Consider the following 23,121-nt stretch of genomic DNA (forward strand, 5'->3'; position numbering starts at 1 on the left):
GAAATGTGATTGCATTTTATTTGTTTTGAACTTAAAATGATAAAAAGAAAAACAAACATGAAAGATCTCAGCATTACTTTTAAAGCTAACAAAGGCAAATGAAAAAGGATGAGAAAAGCATGACAAGACATTGATGTTGCAGACTTTTGAAAAAATTATGGTCAGATGTTGATAACAGATTGATCATATGAGAATTCTGATAAAAGAAGCCAAAAGTAAGAGATTTCGAGAACCTTTTTACTACAATGAATGATTTTGATTGCATTACATGCATTGCATTATGAGCGCTCAGTACATGCATCCATGAGAAGTTGTAACAAAGATAGAAATTTTCCATTTTGTAATGAAAAAAACAAGATTTTGGTAAAGACAATGATCAAACAAAGGAATTCAAAAGAGAGAAATTTACTTGTTCAAAGATGAGAACTCAAATTTGAAAAAGATGAGAATTTTAAAGTTGTGGAGCCTCTGTTGAGAGGAGCTTTTTCAAGAAGAAATTTTAAAGTTGTTGAGCCTCTGCTGAGAGGAGCTTTTCCAAGATGAGATTTTTAAAGTTGTTGAGCCTCTGCTGAGAGGAGCTTTTCCAAGATGAGAATTTTTAAAGTTGTGGAACCTCTGCTGAGAGGAGCTTTTCAAGATGAGAATTTTAAAGTTGTGGAGCCTCTGTGAAAAACAGAGGAGCTTTTCCAAGATGAGAATTTTAAAGTTGTTGAGCCTCTACTGAAAATAGAGGAGCTTTTTCAAGATGAGAATTTTAAAGTTGTTGAGCTTTTGCTGAGAGCAGAGGAGCTTTTCCAAAAACAAAAATAAAAAAAAATAAAAAAAATTCACGATCTATTTTCGGACAAAATCATTGTCTTTGTCTTTGCCCTATTACTGATTCTCAGTAATGTGCAAAGAGGGGCAACTGTAGATACCGATTTTGTCCGGGTCTACCATTTTATTAATAAACAAAACAAAAAAACAAAATAAACAAACAAAAGAAACAGAATAAGATAGAAGTCAGGGAGTTGGTACGGCGCCGCTGTCGCCAGCCCCCGACCAACTACCCTACCAGCCCCCCGACCAGCCTCCCGACCAGTCACCCTACAGCCACCAACCAACTACCTTACAGAAACCTAGATTCCCCTAATTGAAGCCTTTAAAAATCTCCAGCCATTTCCTTTTCGAAAAAAAAAAAAGGAAAAAAGAGCTGGCTGAAATCCCCTTCAATCTCCCTCTGGAATCCCCATTCAACCCCAGACAGACCCCATTCTTACGCGTAAAAAACTCAGTTTCACGCAACCCCCCAAAGCACCCAAACCGAAAACAGATCTACACAAAACAAAAAAAAACAACACAGTCCTCCCCGCAGGGAGGAACCCAGCGCCGAAGCTACCTGCAAAAGCAAAGAAAATTGCATCAATCTTGTTTCAACAAAACAAACGAAAAAAGTCTTGAAAACAGAAACTTTGAACCTCGATCTACGCTGATCGGGGCTGCTTCCGGTGAAAAGGAGACCGGATCTGGAAAGAGGGCATCTCGAGGAGTCTTCGTGACCTTCTAACCATTTTCCGATCACCGGCGACCACCGCCGACGGTGGACCAGGCGGCGGCCGACAAGGCGATCCGACGGCCGGACGGCGATCGGCCGAACCCCTCCCCCAGAGCTTTCTCTCTCGTTTTTTTCTGAAAACAGGACCAAATGAACAAAAAAAAATTTTTCAAGTTATTTATAGAAAAAATTAAAAGCAAAACGACGTCGTTTTGGGCATAGGGCCAAAACGACACCGTTTCAGCTAAGGAGGATCCGCGCGTCCACCCGCGACCCGACCCTGGGTCCGCGCACCCGACCCGCGACCCGTTTCCTTCATCAGCATCTGACCGGTCTGACTGGACCAGAACCGAACCGCCCAGACCGAACCGAACCGGAACCGAACCACCCAGACCGAACCGAACCGGTACTGGACCGTCCAGACCGAACCGAACCGTCGAACCAAACCGGGCGTTGACCGGACCGTTGACCGGTCCGGTTCAGGTAAAATTTTTTTTTTTATTTTTTACTTTTTATTTTATTAATATTTATGTATGTTAAAATGTTTATATTTGTTAAACTAATTGATGAAATTGTAGTTAAATTTTTTTATTTTTAAGATAAACTTTAAAAACAATTATATAAAAATAAATTTAATAATAATACTAAAGTGATAAAAAATGAAAGAAAAGAAAATTTTTATCCGACGATGAGATTTAAAGGTATTCCGAGTAGTGATGCCTACGAAATCTCTAGGTGAGAAGATTTTTTTAAATACTACCAGCGTATTGGAGTATTTATAAAAAATTTTTCAATACAGTAAAGATTTTCTTTTTTAAGAATAATAAATAAAAATTGATGAATATATTAAAAATATAAGTAATAAAATAGGAAGAAAAAAATTTAATCCAATGATGAGATTCTAAAAGTATTCCGAGTAGAGATGCTTTAAGAAATCTCTAGGTGAGAAGATTTTTTTAAAATATTACCAGCGTATTGGAATATTTATAGAAAATTTTCAATATGATTAAATTCCTTTTTTTCTTCAAAATTTTAATTAAAATTAATAAAATAATTAATAAATTTTTGAATGAGAATAAAATGTGTGCATAAACATGAAAATATTTTGCATGGCATGCATGACATAATTTATTACGAAAAGTAAATTTAGACCTCCAAAGATGAGATTCTAAAAGTATTCCGAGTAGAGATGCTTTAAGAAATCTCTAGGTGAGAAAGAATTCTTTTAATGTTACCAACGTACTGGAACATTTTAAGAATTATTTCAATAAAAAGGTTTTAATTTATTTTTCTCGAGAATAAATTTTTTTAACATGACATTTTCTTACGAAAAATAAATTCGAGCCTCCAAAGATGAGATTCTAAAAGTATTCCGAGTAGAGATGCTTTAAGAAATCTCTAGGTGAGAAAGAGTTCTTTTAATGTTACCAACGTACTGGAACATTTTAAGAATTATTTCAATAAAAAGGTTTTGATTTATTTTCTCGAGAATAATTTTTAATAAATAAAAATCAAGAAAATTATTTTTTTAATATTGAAAATAAGACTGTTTGTATTAAAATCAAAGGATAACACGTTGTTAATTGGTACCGTTTTTAACGGGCGTTGTGGGGGTGCTAATCCTTCCTCACGCGTAACCGACTCACGAACTCAGACTGTTTCGCAGACCGTAAAATTATCTTTTTAATAAATTTTAATTAATTTTAAGATTTCATTAAAAAGGTATGTTTTAATAGGTGGCCAATCGCACCTAGCCAAAAAAGATTGGTGGCGACTCCGTTTTTTTTATTTCGTTTCCAAATTCGTCGGGCGGACGCAAAACCGTTACGACAGTATTTATTAAAAAAAAAAAAAACGCTTTATTTGAATGAGTCAAAAAAAACATTTGTTCAAAGAAATACTTTATTTTGATATTTTTATAAAAATTTTGAAAAAAAAATCAAATAAGACATTTGTATAAAAAAAATCACTTTAATTGATATCAGTTAAGGCATTTGTAGAATCAATTAAGGCGTTTTTTTTTTATAATCACTTGAATTGTTACATATTAAAACTGAATTAAAAATAAAATAAATTTTTTAAAAAAACTGAAATTGAATTTTAAACTTATTTTTTAAAAGAGCAATAGATGTATGATAAATTTTTTTATTAAGATCAAATTTAGAAATAAAATAATTTTCCTTATCAAAATCTTAAAATATCATAAAAAGATGTGAGTTTCTGATTTTGAGACTTTAAGAATTATTGAGAATCTGATATTTTTTCCTGTAATCGAATTACTCTGAACCAATCGCAAAAAAAAAAACCTACCATCAAAATTTCCATAAAAAATTTATGGATTTCTCTAAACCAAACACATTCTAATAACAAAGCAAACAAGATCAATCAGCGTATTTACTCTGCGTCACATTAATAATTAGGTTCCATACAACTTAACACTCTAATCTCAAGTTATAACAGGAAGAAGATAGTAATTAAAATGTTGGGTGAGAAAATCAACTTTAATGTACCAAAGTAGTAAGAAAGGATATGTGATCTCCAGCCAGCCCTCTGGATTGAAGACAGCTAGCAAAAGATTTTAATTTTTCCGGAATACATTCATCAACTATGGTTTCTCAAAAAAAAAAAGAAATTGAAGTTAGAGATAAATTTAGTATTCGTTGACTAAAAAATAGTGAAAGTTTTGCAGCGTACCTGATCAGGAGTGATAGTTAAGTTATCATAATTTATATCAACTCTACAGAATTTGAAACAAAAAACAGTTCCATCATTATATATATGTTGAACAAAACGTCGAAGGAAAGGCAGCAAATGGATTGCAGCTTTACTGATTTGGATGTAATCTTGAAGGAAGCTTCAATTGTCACCTTCCTACTTAACAAACTCAATCCACTGGCATTGAACTTGATCACATTAACTGCTTTGCTCTTCATTTTCCCATGACCCAATGTTAACCTTAGTAAAAGGCAAACGACATTACAAACACAGTTTCATATAGAAAAGGCACATCAGTGTTTAAATTCGGTAATAAGATAAGATTCTGGACATTTGAATTGTTCAGTTATGGAATTTCTCAAGCAACTTCTTGAAATTGGAGAATAAGAGTAGTCAATGAAGCAATGCTCATTAGTTTCATTGTAAGAAAATCTAATCATGAATTCATATACCTTTTGAATCCAAGGTGATGAAATCTCTTAATCCCAGCTTTGTTCTCTTTGAACCCAAGACTGTAATTGTACTGTTAACTAGCTTCCAGCAACCATCCACCATTCCGTTTATAGAAGCAAAACTGTAACTACATCCTTTAGTTTATTTTCTCAATAGAATACAACTGAAAGTTTACCTTTTCTAGATTCAAAGTAGGATCAAGAGTTGGGTTCTGGGATTCTAGCAGCTTCACCAGAGCTTCAATATCAGTTTTCTTTGAGGATGGTACTCCAAAAATCCCTCTATCGATTCCTTTGAATATATACATGGATGAAACAAACATTTCAGTAATTCATCTAAAAAATTTTCACCATTTTATTCTTTTATTGTAAATAGGAGCTAAATAAAGAAAACCAAATGGGCTGAAAATTCCAATGGCCATACCGTTGACTTCCTGGAAGAGTTTTGTTTTGAGCTGGGAAAGTTTTTTAAAATCTTCATTTACATCTTCCTCGCCAACTAAGCCAGCGTTCTGTTCAGCAACTTCGGTGGTATAAGTGGGTCTAAATCTATTGCTCCTAGTCATTGGACATTTGGCTGAGACCACTCTGCAAGTTTTCATCCTTTCTTTGATTTTGTATATCCGATGAACGATTCGGGGAGCTTGGCTTTTTGGCTGGATAAGCTTGTAGGAAATGAATGCAGTCATTGGCGCAAAAAGTTCTAATTCCCTTGTGTTTTGGAAAGAAAAATGAAGCCCAGGTTCATGGCCAGACGATGCGAAGTAGCTCAGGACCATGGCAAGTTTAGCTGGGATGGAATCGTCCTATCCAGTTGATTGATAAGTTTGAATTAGCCAACGACACGTTTAGAATGCGTTTAGTTTTTCTTTAATTGAGGTTGCAGATGAAATCATGTAAAATCAGATAATCTGATAATCTATCAATAGATCACATAATTATTGATTAATATATACCATTTGATAAATCACACATTTATATTTCATATTCTATCAACAAATCATGCATCTACATTTGATATTCTACCAATAAGTCACCCGGGTACGTTGATTCAACAGTAGAACCGCACAGCTGAGCTGTTGGTCAGTATGTTTAGGGTTTCAATATCAAATTAAAAGGGTAGTTTGAATTTTATTTTTTGGGCAGTTGGGAAAGGATTTCTGCACTGGAAGAAAAAATTATAATCCGATTCTTCAAACACACACACACACACACACACACACACACACACACACACACACACACACACACACACACACACACACACACACACACACTTACCAATTTCCTTAAATGCTCAAATTCGATGATAAGATTGGATGAGGGGCAAAATCTAAAGGTAGAATTGGCACTGCAATTGTTTTTGGCCAACTCCTTTCAACTCTTTGAACATATCAATCTCCCATCTTGACCTTAGTTTACTTTTCCATTCTTTTAGCTAGTCAAGTACATGGTTTTCCAGGCATCCCCAGCAAGCTATGCCATCCAACGCCCCCATGTAAAGGTTATTACAATTATAGAGTAGCATTCTAAAACAACTCTTGAAAAGTAGCCAATTCTCAAGTGGTTATCTATGATCAAAAGTTAATTCTCAAGTGGCCACATGAACTCTTATTTAAATGTCTGAATTACTTGAGTATCTTTCTAAACATCCGATTTAGATTTTTCTGACTCTTCTTGTTGTTTCCACTGCTCGGGGGTGAGAGCTTTCTTTATTGAGAGAGCATGGATTTGCCTCATCTCTTCTTCAAGAGCCCCATTCACTATCCGGTGTCTCTCCAGAAGCCTCTTCCCTATGAATTGTTCGGATACAATCTCAATTGCAAAACTCGCACCACACCTAATCCAATTACAAACTCATCATAAAATTTCAAAAAGGTGAAGGATGGATTAGTGCAGAAACTCAAATAAAAAATGTTCAGAATAAGCTCACCCGCCAGATGTATCAATTACTTCCTGAAACACACAAGTACAAACATTAGTTTCCATGAAAATAGCATCAGACATGCAGGTATCAAGATAGAAAACAACTCTTAATAAATCTTAAGAAGGCTTTCGCCTGTCCAAGTAATAAATACATATGAAAGCAATTTAAAAAAAAAAAAAATTAAAGTTGGGTGTCAGTCCCAATTATAAATGCAGATAAATTTCTAGCAATCATCAATGCATAAACAAAACTGATCAGGAAATTTGAACAAGGAACTAAAGAACAACTGAGTCAAAAGGGAACCCCGTCAGGCAAAGAAGTTGTCAAGTTTGATTGAACATGTAACCTCATATTCCACCTATATTTATAGGGAAAAAAGATACCAATGCCATGAGATACTAATAACCTTTGGGCCAAATCCTCATTTTAACAATATGAATCAGATGAAGGATGAGTTCATGTGTTAAAAGCCATTTGGGTATATGGGTGCTATGTTCTAACTATGCTGGAAATAAGGAATAAATAAGCTTACAGAAGACATCCCTTGTAACACACAAAAGAACAGAGCTAACTTAAAAAAATGTGACACTTCAAAGAGGACAGTACAACATAACTGACAAACACAATTAAAAACAATTAATCTTTTCCAGCATAAAACAGTGTACAAGCTGATTTGGAAAATGAGCACTAAACTTTCTTCTTCAAGTGGTCTTATCATGATCATCTGCATCCTGGTCAGAAAGATATAGAATTTCGAAAAGCATGCAGCGCACTTCTTTCAGCAGCTAATCAGAAGCTTTCAAATAGACTGAAATGTACCACCATATTCTAGCAATGCGAGTATGGCCAATGAAAAAATTGCAAATAACAAACTTATATCTTCATAACATACAAGGCAACAATGAAACAAGTTTAATTCTCATAAAAACTCAGACAATCATGCTGGGAGAAAGATCAACTAGAGACTAGAAAGGCACCATTGCTCCTTGTTAATATCTATCAGTGTATGCAAACATGAAGCCTTTAATGTTGAACCTGACTTTTATCAATGTCATTGTCAAACCTTTCAGAAACAAAAAGGAAAATTATTAGCTTTTAATGTTCTCTCCTCAAGAGAAACCAAAGCCAATATGATAGGGTACTATTCTCGACATCACTTAAAACTGGGTCCAAGTAGTGGTAAAATTAAGATTAATTCCAAGACCATTTTCATCACAAAAGCTTTCTCTATGAACAAATGAAGATACAATGATGGTTACATGTCAAGAATGAGCTTGGGCCCCTGCAAAGCAGCAAATTATAGCTAAGCTGCCTTGTGCTCAAACAAGTGCATGCCCCCTAGAGATAGCATCTAAGTTGAAAGCCTAAATGAATCATTCCAAAAGAATGAACAATCTTTCCACCTCAAAGCTGGAAAGGCATTATTCTTTCTCATTCGACCAACTCCAGCCTCAAGTGAACCATTAACCAACAAACATTTCAAGAGCGACACAAAAATCTTAAACAATTTCATCAAAGGCGGCATGATTCTCAATTTCTCATAAATTCACAACTTGCTTTTCCACAAGTATTCAACAAAATTAAAGTTCTACTCATATCCCCTTGCATTTTGCACAACTTGTTTTCACTTAATCGATATCAGAAAATTGCTAAAATGTAACTATGAAATAATTGTTCTAAAAAAAAGTAGAACCATGAATTTTTTCTAAAATTGAAAACACATTTATAATCTGTAATTCTTAAAAAAAAAAGTTTATTACAAAGTAAAAAGCAAATAGCTAAAGCATGTTCATGGGTTTATTATATTTGTGGAACATGATTAGGGAGAAAAAAAAATAAAGCCATTTACTTTCGATTGATAAGAGGAAACTAAAAAGAACCCAGTTCCAGGTTGCTGACATTTTCCAATTTTGATCAGAATATATGTATATCAACGATAACTGAAGAAGATGAAATAGGGGCGAGGAGGTTACCAGATGAGAAGGCTTCAATTTTGAAGTCAATGAAGATTCAACTTGATCCTTTGTTACTCCCATCTCCCCTTTCTCCCTAACTCTTTGCGTCTTCTTTTGCTCATTGGGTTCAACTTCAGGGCATGAAAATCATAAAATCCAAGATTCGTTTACCAAATTAATAAAAATAATAATAAAAAAAACCCAAAAGATTCGATTTGGGTGGAGCATATTACATGCTAGCCATGGCCTATCCCTTCCTAAAAGCCCATTAAGAATTTATTCCAGATCTATACGTTTTTTTTTCAAAATTTATTTAATTTGAATTAGAATTCTCAATTAATTTATTTAATTATTTTTAAAATATAATATTTAATAGATTTACAATATGTTCGGATTAAAAATTTTAAAATTTTGAAAAAAATTAAAAATAAAGGCATTTTAAAATGTATTATCTCAAAATATTAGTATTTGTTTGGATAAATACTTCTTTAAAAATATTTTGGTCTGATAAAATTTGATGAGACAAAAAATAATTATAAAAGAAGAACAATGATATTAAAAATAAAAAGTGTATGTATAAATAAAATATGTAATATGTGTGTCATTATATTTGTAAAAATATATAAATATTATTAATAATCTAAAAAACTATATACTATAGTTGAATAAAATTATATTTATTTTTTGAGTTTATATTCTATGGTATGCCATATGCAATAAAAGGAGTTACACTTAGGGATGGCATCGGGACGGGACGGGTCAGTTTTTTACTTTTTTCGCCTCCGATCCGATGCTTTAATGCTTTTATCCGATACTTGATCTGTCCTCGTTTGGAGGTTGTAGCTGAAAAATTCGATTTCGACCCGCTTGAATATTATTTACCCGAATTTTACTCGACCCAACCCTAATTTAATCTACTACCTATTCAAAATTAATGCAAATGTAATAAATCATAATCTAAATATATTACAAACATGAACAAATTTAACATAATCACTCACAAATTCAAACTTAATACATACATATTTTTTTATTTAATAAAAATCTCATAAATTCTTACCATAAATAATAGAATTATAAAATACATAAAACATTAAAATCAAAACTCACAAATTCTCACAATAGATGATGGAATTATGAAATATATAAAACTTAGTAAACTAAAATTCAAATATCAAACAAGCATAAGTTAATAACTAAAATTTAAATATAGTACATAATACAAGATAAACATTAAAAGCTTAAACTATCACAATAAAAAGTTAAATTGTTTGAACATTTTTTCATCCAATATGGTGAAAATCTTTCAAGACCACAACAAATCATTTCATCGTCACTAAGCTTCATATCATCATTCTCCTCTAACCACACTAGTCCTATAAAATAAAACAATAAAATGAATAAATAAATATTATAAAATAATAATATAAAAAATGAATTAGTTAAAAAAGATAATATTATTTACCAAACTAGTTATCTTTTCCTCAATCTTACTATCATCAACATCCTCGTAAAAAAGAATTTTTTTCTAATGAAATTGACCCTACAAATAAAATAATAAAATATTAACAAATAATATATAACAACAAAATATAATAACTAACAATATGCTAAAATAAAAAATAAAATTACATAATATGAATTATTGTATCTTCTTCTTTAGCCCATAACCAATTTTGACAACATGTTAAAGCTTATATAATTTATGGATGAAGTCTATTACGTTGTGCACTCACCAACCTCCCTCCAGTACTAAAAGTAGACTTTGAAGCAACAGTAGAAACTGGTATGACATATATATCTCTAACAATAAGTTGTAAGGTCAGAAATTGAGGTCCAGTTAGTTTCCACCAATTCAATATATCAAAATCTCCTTTTCTTAGTATGACTTCTTCATCCAAGTAACGATCTAACTCTGATTTTACTTTTGATTTTTTTTTCCTTGAAACAAAATCATCATAGTCTCTCAAATTTCTCAATTCAGTAACACCAACACCATCTAAGAATGAAAAGCTTGAACTAGAAAGTCCTTCTTCCTTTTTCAAAGCCAATTTCTCCTCATACTCCTTAAGCAAATCCCGACATATTTGCACAATCCTTTCAATTTCAAATTCAGCATTTTCTCCATAAATCTTTTCAAAGTAATACTCCAACAACTCTGTTTTGTACCTTGGATCTAAAATTGTAGCAACACCCATTATACCATGCACATCATTCCAATATTTTTCAAATTTGCCTAACATGCTCACAGCCATACATGAAATAATTCTATCGGTATGCATAATCCATTCATTTAATGCCAATCTCATTTTGCAAATATTAGGAAAATAAAGATTTGCAGTAGCATATTTTATGCCAGAAAACCCTTCAGTGATATCATAAAACAATTTCAACTTCTCACAAATCTCGGTTGCAATTATCCAATCATTTTCAATTGGTAAATATTTGTACAAAAGATCACCATGTAATTGCACATAACGAGAAAAAACATCTTTATAAAACAAAACTGTTCGAAGCATCAAATAAGTAGAGTTCCATCGTGTTTTGACATCAACACACAACTTTTTTAAAGTTGGAATTCGCAATTGACACATTGCCTCTTCAAAATTTTCCCACCTCTTTGGTGTAGCACCCCAAAAAAGGACTCTATCATGAATTCTTTCAATTTCATCTCCAATCACACTCAATCCATCTTTCACAATCAAATGCAAGATGTGTGCACAACAACGCATATGAAAAAAAGCCCCATTAAGCAAAAATGCATCACAACCAATTTTATTAATTAACAACTCAATAACATCATCATTCACACTACAATTATCCACTGTAATAGATGAAAGTTTTCTATCAATATTCCAATCTAGGAAACATTTCATCAAACTTGAAGTAATGACCTCTTTTGTATGTGGAGTTGACACATATTCAAACCTAATTAAACAATTAATTATTTACACTAATTTAATAATTAATTCAATAATAATAATTACTTAATAAAAAATAAACATTATCAAAATAAGACAATTTAATAAAATATACCTGATGATGCGTATTTGTAAGTTCCATTGATTATCGATGTAATGAGCAGTGACAGTCATGTATCCTCTTTTTTGGTGATCAGCAGTCCACATATCAGTTGTGATAGCAATTCTCCCTTCATTAGCTTCCAACTAGGATATTATTTTTGCCTTTTCCTCTTTGAAAATCTTCAAAATATCACTCTTTATAGTATTTCGAGAAGGCATAGCAAACAAAAGTTGGAGACTGTAAGAATACTTTCTGAATTGTACATGATCAACCATTGATAAAGGATATTTGTGCATGATTATCATGTTGGCAAACTCCCTCCTTGTGACATTTTGATCAAAGAAAAAGTTTTTTAGTGTTACTTTTCCATCTGTCTTCCTTTGATTTGCTACCAGCACTTATTGATGAATATACATTTGAAATCACTTGCTGCACCTCTCTGAATACTCACGTAAATGACTTGTCCCATTCTTTGAAGCACAACCAAGTTTTTTCTTACAATAATTGCATATTGCCTTTCATTCATTATTGATCTTTTTTTTTAAAAAATATTTTCATACTTCTAACTTTAGCTTACTTGAGTTATACCCACTATCATCTACTTCAGCACCCTGATTCGTCACACTTAATGATTAAGTTGTATTTTCATCAGATGTTGGAATTGGAGTTTGCTGAATCGGTGATTGATGTGAGGTAAAAGTAGAAGGTGTTGGGGAACACGAATTATCTCCCAAATTAGACATTTTACCTTCATTCATAAAAAAAAATAGAGTTATTATTTTTTATATTAACAAATAAAGCAATTGAATAGATTAACTATATAAAACCAAAATAAAAAGGTTTATTAACAAATAATTCTATCGAAACAATTGAAAACCAAACTTAGAATCTAAGTATAAAAAAAATTAAACAAGTTCATTCCTTAAAAAAAAAAGTAAGAGATTATCCTACCATGTACAACTTAGCATGCACCTTTAGCTAAGAAACTATGTAAAGCAATAATAATAATATAAAAAAAAGTTAAAGTATCTTCATTTGTCTTATCAAACTTAAAAAGCCAAGAACTATGTAAAGCAATAATAATAATAATAATAATAATAATAATAATAATAATAACAACAACAACAACTAGAGAGTTCATCAACTTCCTAGATTATGAATGATTCCCTACATTAACTGTAACAATTCTCATGTGTGAGTTGATTAACTCTATAAATGTTCCAAGTTAGAAGAAATTAGGACTAATTTTAATTGTAGATATAGGTTTTGTAGTTGCACCACTACAAGAAGCTTTTCTTTATAGAGAAATTTTGCTCACAACATTAGAGTATGGAAGCTAACATCTATATCCTTGGAAAAGATGAATTCTATTTAAATCTTTTGGGGAGAGAGTTATAAATTTGACAATCACCTATATTTATGAACAAGGGTGGTTTAGAAACTGCACAAACTGTGAAACCCCATGAATACAATGCAGCTTCTGTTTCGAATAGGCCAAAGTTCGTTAAATCGTAAATAAGATAAAAATCACCTAATACTTATTCCACCCAAAAACAAGAATCTGCTCAAGCTAAGTTGGTAATTGAGAGTAGCGTGAATGAGGGTAGTTTAGAAACCACCTATACTATGAACCCTCTAGAGTGTGGCAATAGTGGTGGTAAAGTTAATGACACCCATGATTCTGCTTTCAATAAGCCATTTTCTTCTTCCATATCTACCTCTGGAGGCATTAGCTTAGATAAACTGAAAGATGAGACCAACGATGGTTCACAGTTTCAGCAAAAGACAATGTCTGTGATGCGGGGTGGGGAAATGGTACAGGTTAGATTTTAACCCGGTGGCATTGATTCACTGATTTCTTTACGTGTTATTATAATATTGTTAATTTCTTCTTCCAGGTGAGTTACTAGGTCTATATCCCTAAGAGAGCCCCTGCTTTGGTTATGAGGCAACTCAAACGCTGATGTTAAATCTAAAAAGTTGATTCAATGAGGTAATTTTTGTGATGACTTGAGAGTTGCAGACAACTATAATTTTGCCTGCAACATCAGTTAGACAACTATCAAAGATGGAAGTGTCATTTGATTTAAAACTATGTTATTATATGCCAAATAATGCTAAAATTATAGCTAAATATGTCCCACTGAGGCATCTAATTCCAATTTCTCCTTTTTACTTTAATTTTAGAATCTAATCCCACTAAGTATTCAATTTAAAAACCAAGCCATTAACGCCACAGACCCGACCCTTGTTGTCTTGTCTCTAAGCTATTAGCAAGTATTTAAGAAAAATACATAATAAAAATGATTGATACTTGTAAATAAGATATATAAAAGAGATGGTTTTAGCTTACCTCAGATCTGCTAGTACTAATGGAGATTACTGAGAGGAAAGCTTGGCTGTTGCAATTTTTGTTTCTCAAAAGGGGAAACGATAGCCCCTAGGGACTAACAATTGACTCGTCTTCCTTCTCTTTTTTGTCCGATTGACTTTCTTCTTTCTAGCTTGAAGGATTCCTTTACTGAATTAAAGAAAAGAATCTGAAAATAGATGAAACCTAAATAGAAGAAGAAATGTGGGATGGCTAGATGGGTGGATGAGCAGATCAAGTTCGTGGTAGGCGTAGAAGTTGGGCGAAGCTCAGGTGGTGATGCAAATGCGCGATGAGCGTAATAGCCCCCTCGGGCATGCTCCTTGTAGAACCAAGCGAAGAGCTAGTGAGGGCCGAAATGGAATATCGTATGTAGTGTAGAATTGGATCTGAAGCTCTGTACTAGGATTGGAACAAGCAAGGAACGAATGACCACAAGTGGAGCTTAAGCACTCGACATGCAGTTAGCTCAAAACATATTCATCATGTGGCCAAGCGAAGCGCACCTGTGTGAAGCAGCCTGGCAGATAGAAGCAAAAATGTAGAACGGATGACTTACAACTAAAAGTAAGGGAGACGGGAGACCTAGAACGGCCAAAAGAAATTAAAATTCCAAAACCCTAAAAAAAATTATATATATTAAAGGTATTTTGATAAATATTTCAGGTCGGGTAGGGTCGAATTTCATACACACCCGACCTCGACCCAAATCCGACATTCCAAAAAATAAAACTGACCCGACCCGAAACCCATTTTTTTTAAAAAAAAAATCTGACCCTAACTAGTCGGGTCGGATCAGAACCCGACGATTTCGGATTGATTTGTCGACCCTAGTTACACTTTACGTAGTAGAAATGATTGAATGAGGTGAAAATAAAAAATTTGTTAATTTAATAATTAAATTTTAGAACAATTTTCTTATTTTGCAACTTACTCATTTGATTAATAAGTTTTTATCCTTATCTTTTTTTCATCATTCCTATTAAGCAAAACCTTAATATTTGAAATTTTTTTTTAAAAATTACCTATTTAGGTGAAATTTCAAAAGGGAATTTGATTATCTCAAATTCTCTCTTGAAATTGCATCTAAATTTTAAAAATTTTCTTTTAGTTTTAGCCAAACAAGTAAATTTATTTTTGAATTTTTAAAATCTTGATTGAAATGCAATCTCTCTTCCAAATATCTCGATTAAACTCATCTTTAAAATTTAAATAATAATATCTTAAACCCCTTTCATATTTTTATACTGTAACCTCCTTTGTGAAAAAAAAATTATTTGACTTAAGTCATTACATTTCATTTTAAGAAAATGATGATTTTAGGGTTTACATCCCTATTTACTTAAATATTCTTATAAGTATAACAAAAGAAAATAAATGTTAAAAGATTTGATATGTGCCATTTAAACAACCATTTCATCTAAAAGGGTCCATAATTGGGTAAATGTTTTAAGGAGTATTTTCTGTTTGCTAATAGATATGATTACAAACTAAATAAATTTATCAATTGGTTTTCATTATTTCTCTCCAAAATTAAGTGCTTTCTTGTTTTGAAGGGGCAGGAAAATATGATTTAAAACAAATCCATGGTTATTGATGGTTTTTCTTCTTTCCCTTCTTAAATTTTCTCTCAAAATTCGATATCCAAATAAGAGAAATTGAACAATTATGCACCTTTTTGGCTATTTGAATCCATTGCCCAAAATTATGAATGACCATTAATTTAAACTTTGAAAGTTAATAATGAATAGTTAACTACAATTTTTTTAATTAAATGTTTGCAAAAAATAAATAAAATTAAACTACTTATATTTTAGATTAAACTTGTTTATATAAAATGGGCTAATGATCTACCTTTAGTTTTATTTATTTAAAATGCACCAAGCATTTGCCAACAATATTTTTTGAAGGACTTGTTTCAATCTAACAAACAAAATTCTAGACCATTTATCTTTTCCAAAACCAAATCTAACAAATAAAATCTTTCTCCATATATCGCCTTCAAAATCAACAAAAATCAATTTAAACATCACGTAAATCACAAAAGTAAGCCATTAACCCCAAAAGAGATTATTTTAATATATAAGAATAGACTATAAAGAGATGTTATTGGAAACTTAATTTTATAATGACACATGTGGATGTAGGGTGGTCTAATAAAAAGAGTAATTATGAAATTTGTTAGTAATTGATGAAGATATTTTGAAGAAGGGTAAGAGATAATCAATAAATTGTTAATTCAGTATAATTTGAGTCAGTCAACTATAAAATTAAAGGTTTCAAATTCAACTTTGTAATAAAAAACAAAAAAAAAAAAAAATCAAACGAGAAAAAAAGCCCATGAATTGCAATGCATTGGTCGCAATCACTTTGGTCCCATTTATTTGCGTTGGTTTCTTTATGGCCACCCTCTCTCCTACGGTTGAAAACTTGGACTTTTGCATTAGATTATTCTCCTTAAAATTTAATGCTTGCTAAGTAATACGAAAGGATGTCCATAAATCATACTTTACGTGATCCAATTCTATACTCTACTTTGACAATATCCTTTTATTCATTTAGTTTGAATGAAAAAAACGTTTGAATTACATTATCCGCTTTAATTGTATCATTAATTAAGACGTGTGTTACACAAATATTTAAATTTGGGACAATTGTCCATATTATTTTGTAGTTGAAATTGTTAAAGATTAAAAGGGTTATAAGTGATAGGATTTAAATTTAAAATTGACTAAATATCACATTTTAAAAATAATTATATAAATTAATTGAAATAAATTCTGGATTCAAGAGATTAAATTATGATAACTCAAGCATTTTACTAATCATTTACATGATTCTTGAAAATGCCAATAAAATGTCACTCATACTTAAGCTTGAGATTTATTATTGTAAAAAAATTAAATTAATTGAATCCAAAATTTAGCTTAATTGATTCATGAAGAATATTAATTATTTTTATAAAAATAATATTTAATAAATTTAGAGTTTAAATTTCAACATATACAAAATTTTTTCAAATAATCCAAGCCTAAAAAATGTTTATGTTTTACCCAAATATTTAGCATTAAAAATTAATCTTAAAATTGTCTCAATAGTTTGGTAGTAATTTAAGATAATTTTTTCATCTTAAGAATATTCATGGAGACTACTATCCACTCTGAAAAGGTTCCGTCGTCAAATTTATTAATTTATTTTATTCAAAAAAATTAGTAAAGTCTCCCAATAGTTTGGTAGAACTTACTTTAAAGCAGATTTTCCAATAGTTTGGAAAGATTTTATTACTAAAAGATTTATAAAATTTTTTAAGAATTTCATTACATCTCTCAATAGTTTAGTAGGACTTAATTTATGAAGTAATCTTTCAATAGTTTAGAGGATAAAAATTATTTTTTTATTTTTTTTATTTTTTGAAAACTGATTTATGAAATTTTTCAATAGTTTGATGTATTTCATTTTAAAAATTAAATCCATGAAAATTCTCCAATAGTTTGGTAGAATTCATAAATTTATTTTGTAAGGATTTTCATTTTAAAAAAAGATTTTTTTATTTATTCTTTTAGACATATTGAAAAAGGTTTTTTATTTATTTTTTTAACTAAAAAAAATCATAATGATAAGTAATGTATTTTTTTAATTTAAAATAAGAAATAATAAAAATAAATAAAAATAAACAAAATAAGAAAAATAGAATCAAAACAAAAAATAGAATGAAAAAGGGAAAAAAACCTACGATCGGGTCAGATTGTGCATGGTAAAACACACAAATTTAAATACCTCAAATTTCAGGCTTTTCTCCAAAAGTGTTTTAGTATGTTTCTATTTCTAAAATGGTTATTATTCTATCTTTTCTCTAATTGATTTTTAAAAATTGACGAATAAATCCCAAAAGCTGACAGAAAATTTTCAGAAACCCAACAAATTGTCTAGAAAGTTAAACCCAGGAATCCCTAAAATGTAGAACCCTACAGAAATTCAAACTCAAAAACACCAAATTCCAACTATAGAAAATCTAAACAAATCAAACCTAGAACCTAAAACATTTTGGTTGTTAAACAAATTTTTCTCTTTTCTCTTAAGAGTTTCTGCATAATCTTTTTTTCTCCCCCTCCATTTGCTTTGATCATAGATTTATATAAGAATTCATGTTCCATCAATTCTTTTTAAATCTATAATTTTATTTGATTTCTGTTTTAATGAGAATTGATTTTGAAATCAAATCCCAAAAATCTCTCCCTATTATTTTAATGTGAATTGATTATGAAATTAAATCCCGACAATCTCTCCACATCACTTTTAATACTAATTGATTCTAGAATAAAATCCCAAAAATTTCTCAATTACGGTTGAAGCCTAATTCCAAAAAAATATTTTCAGACAAAATGGGGTGTCTACAGACTCATTAATCAAATCTTAATTATGAAACCATAGCCTTGATTTTTATAACCACTATGACTTGGAATCTTAATCTACAAACACAAAAATAAGTCCAAATGTCGCCCACTCAAGTTTTTGTAGAATATTCAATATACTCTGATCAATTACTTTACCCAATACTAACACATATATCTTAAATTAAGCATAAATACATTGCTTTTTTTTTCTTCTTATTCTTCTTCTAAATGGACTTTTCTTTCGCTACACAAGTTAAATCCTTTCAAAGTGATGAAAATTACCCTTTCATAATTTTTTCTTCAAATGCAAATAAGATTGTTATTATTTCAATTTCAAATAATATGAAAACTAGGAAATTACTACTATGTTCCTCAATTAACAAGAAATGATAATATCATTTGAAATTAAGTATGATTGAATGAGTATATATGATTATAAGTTGAAACAAGAATCATAACTTTTAAATATCTTCTAATTTATTTTAAGAAATACTATTCTTTTTGTTTTTATTTTAAGTGTTTGTGTTTAACTTTCATACATATTAAAAAAGAACTTTAATTTTTGTGTATTTAATTTTTTTTTTATCTAAAAGTATTTTAGACATTTTGTACATAAATAAACCAAAAGGCAATGGGACATGGGACACTTAAAAGGCAAAAAGGTAGGCCTAAAAGGTGGCAGGCAAGTTAATGGATTTTGGTTGCCAAGACAAAGTACCAACTTGTAATTTCCTACTTGTTTCTATCTACATACATACTGCTTTCCCAATAACTATTTTAATCTCTATCCAAAATAAATGTTAAAATTCTTTTTTTAAAAAATCATTAAAATCTTGATCTAATTTTACCGATCACTTCCCAAGATATTTACTTATTTAAGGTCATTTACCTTTTATCCTTTATATATGCTTTCATTGCTCAAAACCCCTTATCTTGACCCAAAATTCAAAAATCATGAATTGGGTTAAAAGACTCAAAACACCCAAAAAAAAAAAAGTCAAAAACACCAAAATGGTGAACCAATAAAAATATTTTAAGTTACATTTGTTAAGAACTCCTCTTTTTTTTTTTTTTTTTGAGAAACCTTAATGCACCTATTGCCCTTTGTTACCTACTTAACCTAATAAACAACTGCTAGAATTATATAGGAAAAAAAAGCCTAGCTTTAGCTGAAAAAGAAAAAAAAATCACCCATCACTTGAAGTCTAAAAATTTTACATGTTTCACATCTTCAAGAAAAACTGATTTAAATTTTCACTTTTTTTTTCTTTGGGGTTGTAAACTATTTTACTGAAGTGCTTTTGAGATGATGAAAAATTCAAGTTTCTCGAAAAATAATACAGTCACCAACAACGTTAGCTTAGAGAATGAAGAGAAAATTAAGGTGAAAAATAAAGAGATTGAATAGAATTCTCTTGGGAACAATTGACCAAGGCAAAAGACTTTAGCTTTATTAAAAATAAGGTCTGAAATAGATGTTGCTTTTAGAGACTCTAGCATCAAGGCTCCTCTTTGGGAAGAAGTTTCCAGTTTACTTTTTTTTTTTTAAACTATGTTTAATGTTTTTCCCTAGAGAAAATTAATTGGAAAATGTTGGGTTCTAGACTAAAAATGTAGGAAACATTTGGTTTGTTTGAATGTTGGGATGTTAAATCCCATCATTTAATTAAAATGCTTTGAAAGAATCGGTAGAGCTATTAAATGTAGTAAAGAAATCTTATTAGTAAATGGTGATTATTTTTTAATATTATTTTTGTGTGTTTGTATTTGTTTATCTTAATTTCACTTTCAATAATCTTATCTTTGAAAATTTTGACTTCTTAAACCCCTTTTAATACATTAATTTATCTAGTTAAAATTATTAATTTTGAGGTGCAACAATGGCCAATGGGGTTGTTTTATCAAGAAATTAGTTGAGCTTGGATAAAACAAAAGTTCTAAGAAATGTAAGGAGAAGTTCGAAAACATTTACAAGTACAATAAAAAAACCAAATAAGGTCAATATAGAAGATTGAATGGTAAGAATTATCAGTTCTTTGAGCAATTAGAAGCATTGGATCATCATTCTTCCATGCTTCGCCTACCACTGGAAATAATAACACCTTAATAAAACCTTTAAGTGTTATCGGTGATGCTATTCCATGGTTTATACAAAACCTTGCTTCGAAATTTAATGAAATCTCTACATCCACTACTTTTTCATCAAGTAAGGAATTAGATGAGACTAAAAAGAAAAAGAGGAACTTGACAAAGTTTTGTTAAAGGTTGATGTAGGAAATGATGGATAAGTAAAAGAATTTTTAGAATAAATATATAGAGGCGCTAGAGAAGTCTGAAACAAATAAGATGATAAGAAAGAAAGCATAGAAAATGCAAGAATTAGCTAAGATTAAGAGGAAGTATGAGTTATTGGTGCATGAGAGATCGGTTGTAGTAGCTAAAGATGCTACTGTGCTTACATTTCTAAGAAATTTTTAGATCAAGCAACTTTAGTGCAATTGCCTGAGACCCCATTCCCAATTGAGAAATTTGTTGATAAGCAAGAAAATAGCAATGATAGTGAGAGTTATATGCACCTAAGTTTTTCTTGATGGCCAAAAGATGAAGTAGAGGCTTTGATAAGATTTGGGACTAATCTTGATTTGCAATATCAAGATAATAGATCAAAAGGGCTTCTATGGGAAGAGATATAGATAGCAATGAAAAGGCTTGCCTATAATCAAAGTGTAAAAAAGTGTAAAAAAAATGAAAGAATATGAACAAGTATTTCAAAAAGGTAAAAGAAAACAATAAGAAAAGGCTCAAGGATTCAAAGACATGTTTTTACTTTCAACAGTTAGATGCTTTATACAAAGAAAAAAACTAAAAAGGTTAATGGCTCAGTTAATTCTAGTTATGAATTCAAGGCTGAGAAAATTTTGATGCACAAAATGGGTGCCTACGAAGAACGATTGCATTAAGAAATAATTATGGAGGATGGTGAAAGTAAGAATATTGATTAAAATTAAGAAGAAAATAGAAACACTAAAGAAAGAGATGAATATCAAATTATGGCTAATGATCATTCTCCAATGGTAATTATTGGTTGATTGAGACAAATAATGAAGTGTCATTTTTGAAAGCTAAGGTGCGAGTGCCTAAATTTTATTAAGTGGGTCAAGGTCCATAGTGTAATGTCTGTCTAATAGTTTGGGGGGAGATTTCGGTTTGGGAAGTTTCTTTTGATACAACATTGAGGCATTTAGGTAAATGGTATCTATTTTTAAATGTATATATGTTTATCATTTGTTTGACTGAACATGTAAGGTAGAAGGAGAATGTTGAGTAAGAAAGCAATGTGTAATCTTTAGCACTATTTCAAATATACTTTTCTATTTTTGGCTTTTAAAAGGTGTGAGAAGTGAAAAATAGTCGGTTGATTGGTATGTGCTTGAACCACTTAATGCATATTTGCATCAGTCGACATGAAAAAAAGTTTGCACTTTTTGATAAAGTAGCAGTTATATCACTCGTGCGCCACCAGTTGGTGTGATCGAGTAAGAAATACCTTTAGACATCATATCTTTACCATTTTTGCTATATTTTTTTTAGGTTATTATTAGTTCAATATTTCCTTATAGGGTTCACCACTTCAGCTTAGTCTTTCCTAAGCTTGTTTTATATGCAATTCTTTTAATAGGATTTGAGAGGTTGCATTTTTGCACTCTCCCATGTCATTAGGTGAATTAAATTGTTGACTTATCCTATAATAGAATGTGGTCCATCACAGATTAAAGGCTTGCATACCATTAATTGATACATTAAGACATAAATATCAGATGATTATACTATTAAATCATGCTTTTTCCTTTGCTGTTTAGTTTGACTAATGTTATGAAAAATGAAATATAATCCTCATATCTGTATTTGGATGTTACACTAGGTTTGGTAATTTACAAATGATAGAATAACATGATATGTAAATGATAGGAAAAAGACATAAAGATATTAAGATTTAAAATTTTAACAAAAATCATATATATGTTTAATAAAAAAAAAATTTATTTTATATTTTTCATATCGATATAAAATGTGACATGTAATTTTCGTGTAAAACACAATATGGATATACGAATTAATAGTGTTTTATATGACACAAATACAAATTGCTAAGTTTATTTTATGCCTAACTTGTTATTAATGCTTTTCGGGATCTAATTAAGTTAGGTTAACACCTCTAAATGTTAAGATACAGTTTGAGTTCAGTTTATCCATTTATGTTTATTTTTAAAAGAAAAAGATTAAAATATATTTTTATATTATTTTAAAATATATTTTAAAATATATTTTAAAATTAATTTTAAATAAAGAATAATATTTAATAATAAAGTATTCTCATGATCAAATTTGATCCAAACTTGAAAAATTATATTTAAGGCATAGCCTAATAGATTGCCTCACTTGTGAACAAATTTACTTCTTATTTTTTATAATAAATAGTAAGATGTTAGGATAAATCATTGATTAATTGAGTATTGTTCAAATATGAATAGTAAATTTATATTACACTAAATAGTATTAAAAAATAAATAGTAAATTTAATCAATCTTACCTACATAAAATGGTGAATTTAGACTTATCACATCAAATGATAATGGTCAAATTATGTCAAAGATCTTTTTATTATATAAAATTTTAGAATTTAGTCATTCTATTGTTATTTATATAAATTTAATCCTTTTATTAGTTAGATTTAATGATCTCAGTCTA

General features: G+C 30.3%; 2 protein-coding genes and 1 pseudogene across 7 annotated transcripts; 1 reads left to right on the forward strand and 2 right to left on the reverse strand.

Moving 5' to 3' along the window:
* Positions 1 to 3,917: 3,917 nt before the first annotated feature.
* LOC111299794 (uncharacterized) lies at positions 3,918 to 5,918 on the reverse strand. 6 transcript variants are annotated; one of them, XR_016329933.1, is made up of 5 exons: positions 5,126 to 5,918; positions 4,702 to 4,993; positions 4,402 to 4,489; positions 4,229 to 4,271; positions 3,918 to 4,139 (listed from the first exon to the last, which is right to left on the reverse strand). XR_016329933.1 is itself a non-coding variant. In XM_089747757.1 (2 exons), the coding sequence occupies exons 1-2, from the start codon at positions 5,478 to 5,480 to the stop codon at positions 4,839 to 4,841; spliced, it is 510 nt and encodes a 169-aa protein (XP_089603883.1). In that variant the 5' UTR covers positions 5,481 to 5,918; the 3' UTR covers positions 3,918 to 4,838. The 6 variants fall into 6 exon arrangements, 1 of the variants encoding a protein (XP_089603883.1); XR_016329931.1 differs by having other exon boundaries at positions 4,363 to 4,489; XR_016329932.1 differs by having other exon boundaries at positions 3,918 to 4,271.
* Positions 5,919 to 6,035: 117 nt separating this feature from the next.
* Positions 6,036 to 8,752, reverse strand: LOC111299795 (protein BOLA2-like). Its single transcript, XM_022895242.2, has 3 exons — positions 8,602 to 8,752; positions 6,635 to 6,657; positions 6,036 to 6,541 (listed from the first exon to the last, which is right to left on the reverse strand). Exons 1-3 carry the CDS (start codon positions 8,662 to 8,664, stop codon positions 6,346 to 6,348), a joined length of 282 nt encoding a protein of 93 aa, XP_022750977.2. The 5' UTR covers positions 8,665 to 8,752; the 3' UTR covers positions 6,036 to 6,345.
* A 10,926-nt stretch (positions 8,753 to 19,678) lies between these two features.
* LOC111300986 (trihelix transcription factor GT-2-like) lies at positions 19,679 to 21,461 on the forward strand (annotated as a pseudogene).
* The last annotated feature ends 1,660 nt before the right edge of the window (positions 21,462 to 23,121 follow it).

Source organism: Durio zibethinus, chromosome 18 (genome assembly GCF_047325235.1).
Source record: "Durio zibethinus cultivar Kanyao isolate XHJ-2024 chromosome 18, ASM4732523v1, whole genome shotgun sequence".
NCBI classification, from domain to species: Eukaryota; Viridiplantae; Streptophyta; class Magnoliopsida; order Malvales; family Malvaceae; genus Durio; species Durio zibethinus.

Bases quoted from the DNA above. Each gene is read 5' to 3' on its own strand.
- LOC111299795 (XM_022895242.2), bottom strand. From the start codon at position 8,664: ATGGGAGTAACAAAGGATCAAGTTGAATCTTCATTGACTTCAAAATTG. The intron at 6,658-8,601 runs GTAACCTCCTCG...TGTGTGTTTCAG, and splicing joins AATTGAAGCCTTCTCATCTG to GAAGTAATTGATACATCTGG. The intron at 6,542-6,634 runs GTGAGCTTATTC...TAATTGGATTAG, and splicing joins GTAATTGATACATCTGGCGG to GTGTGGTGCGAGTTTTGCAA.
- LOC111299794 (XM_089747757.1), bottom strand. From the start codon at position 5,480: ATGGTCCTGAGCTACTTCGCATCGTCTGGCCATGAACCTGGGCTTCAT. The intron at 4,994-5,125 runs GTATGGCCATTG...ATATATTCAAAG, and splicing joins ACTCTTCCAGGAAGTCAACG to GAATCGATAGAGGGATTTTT.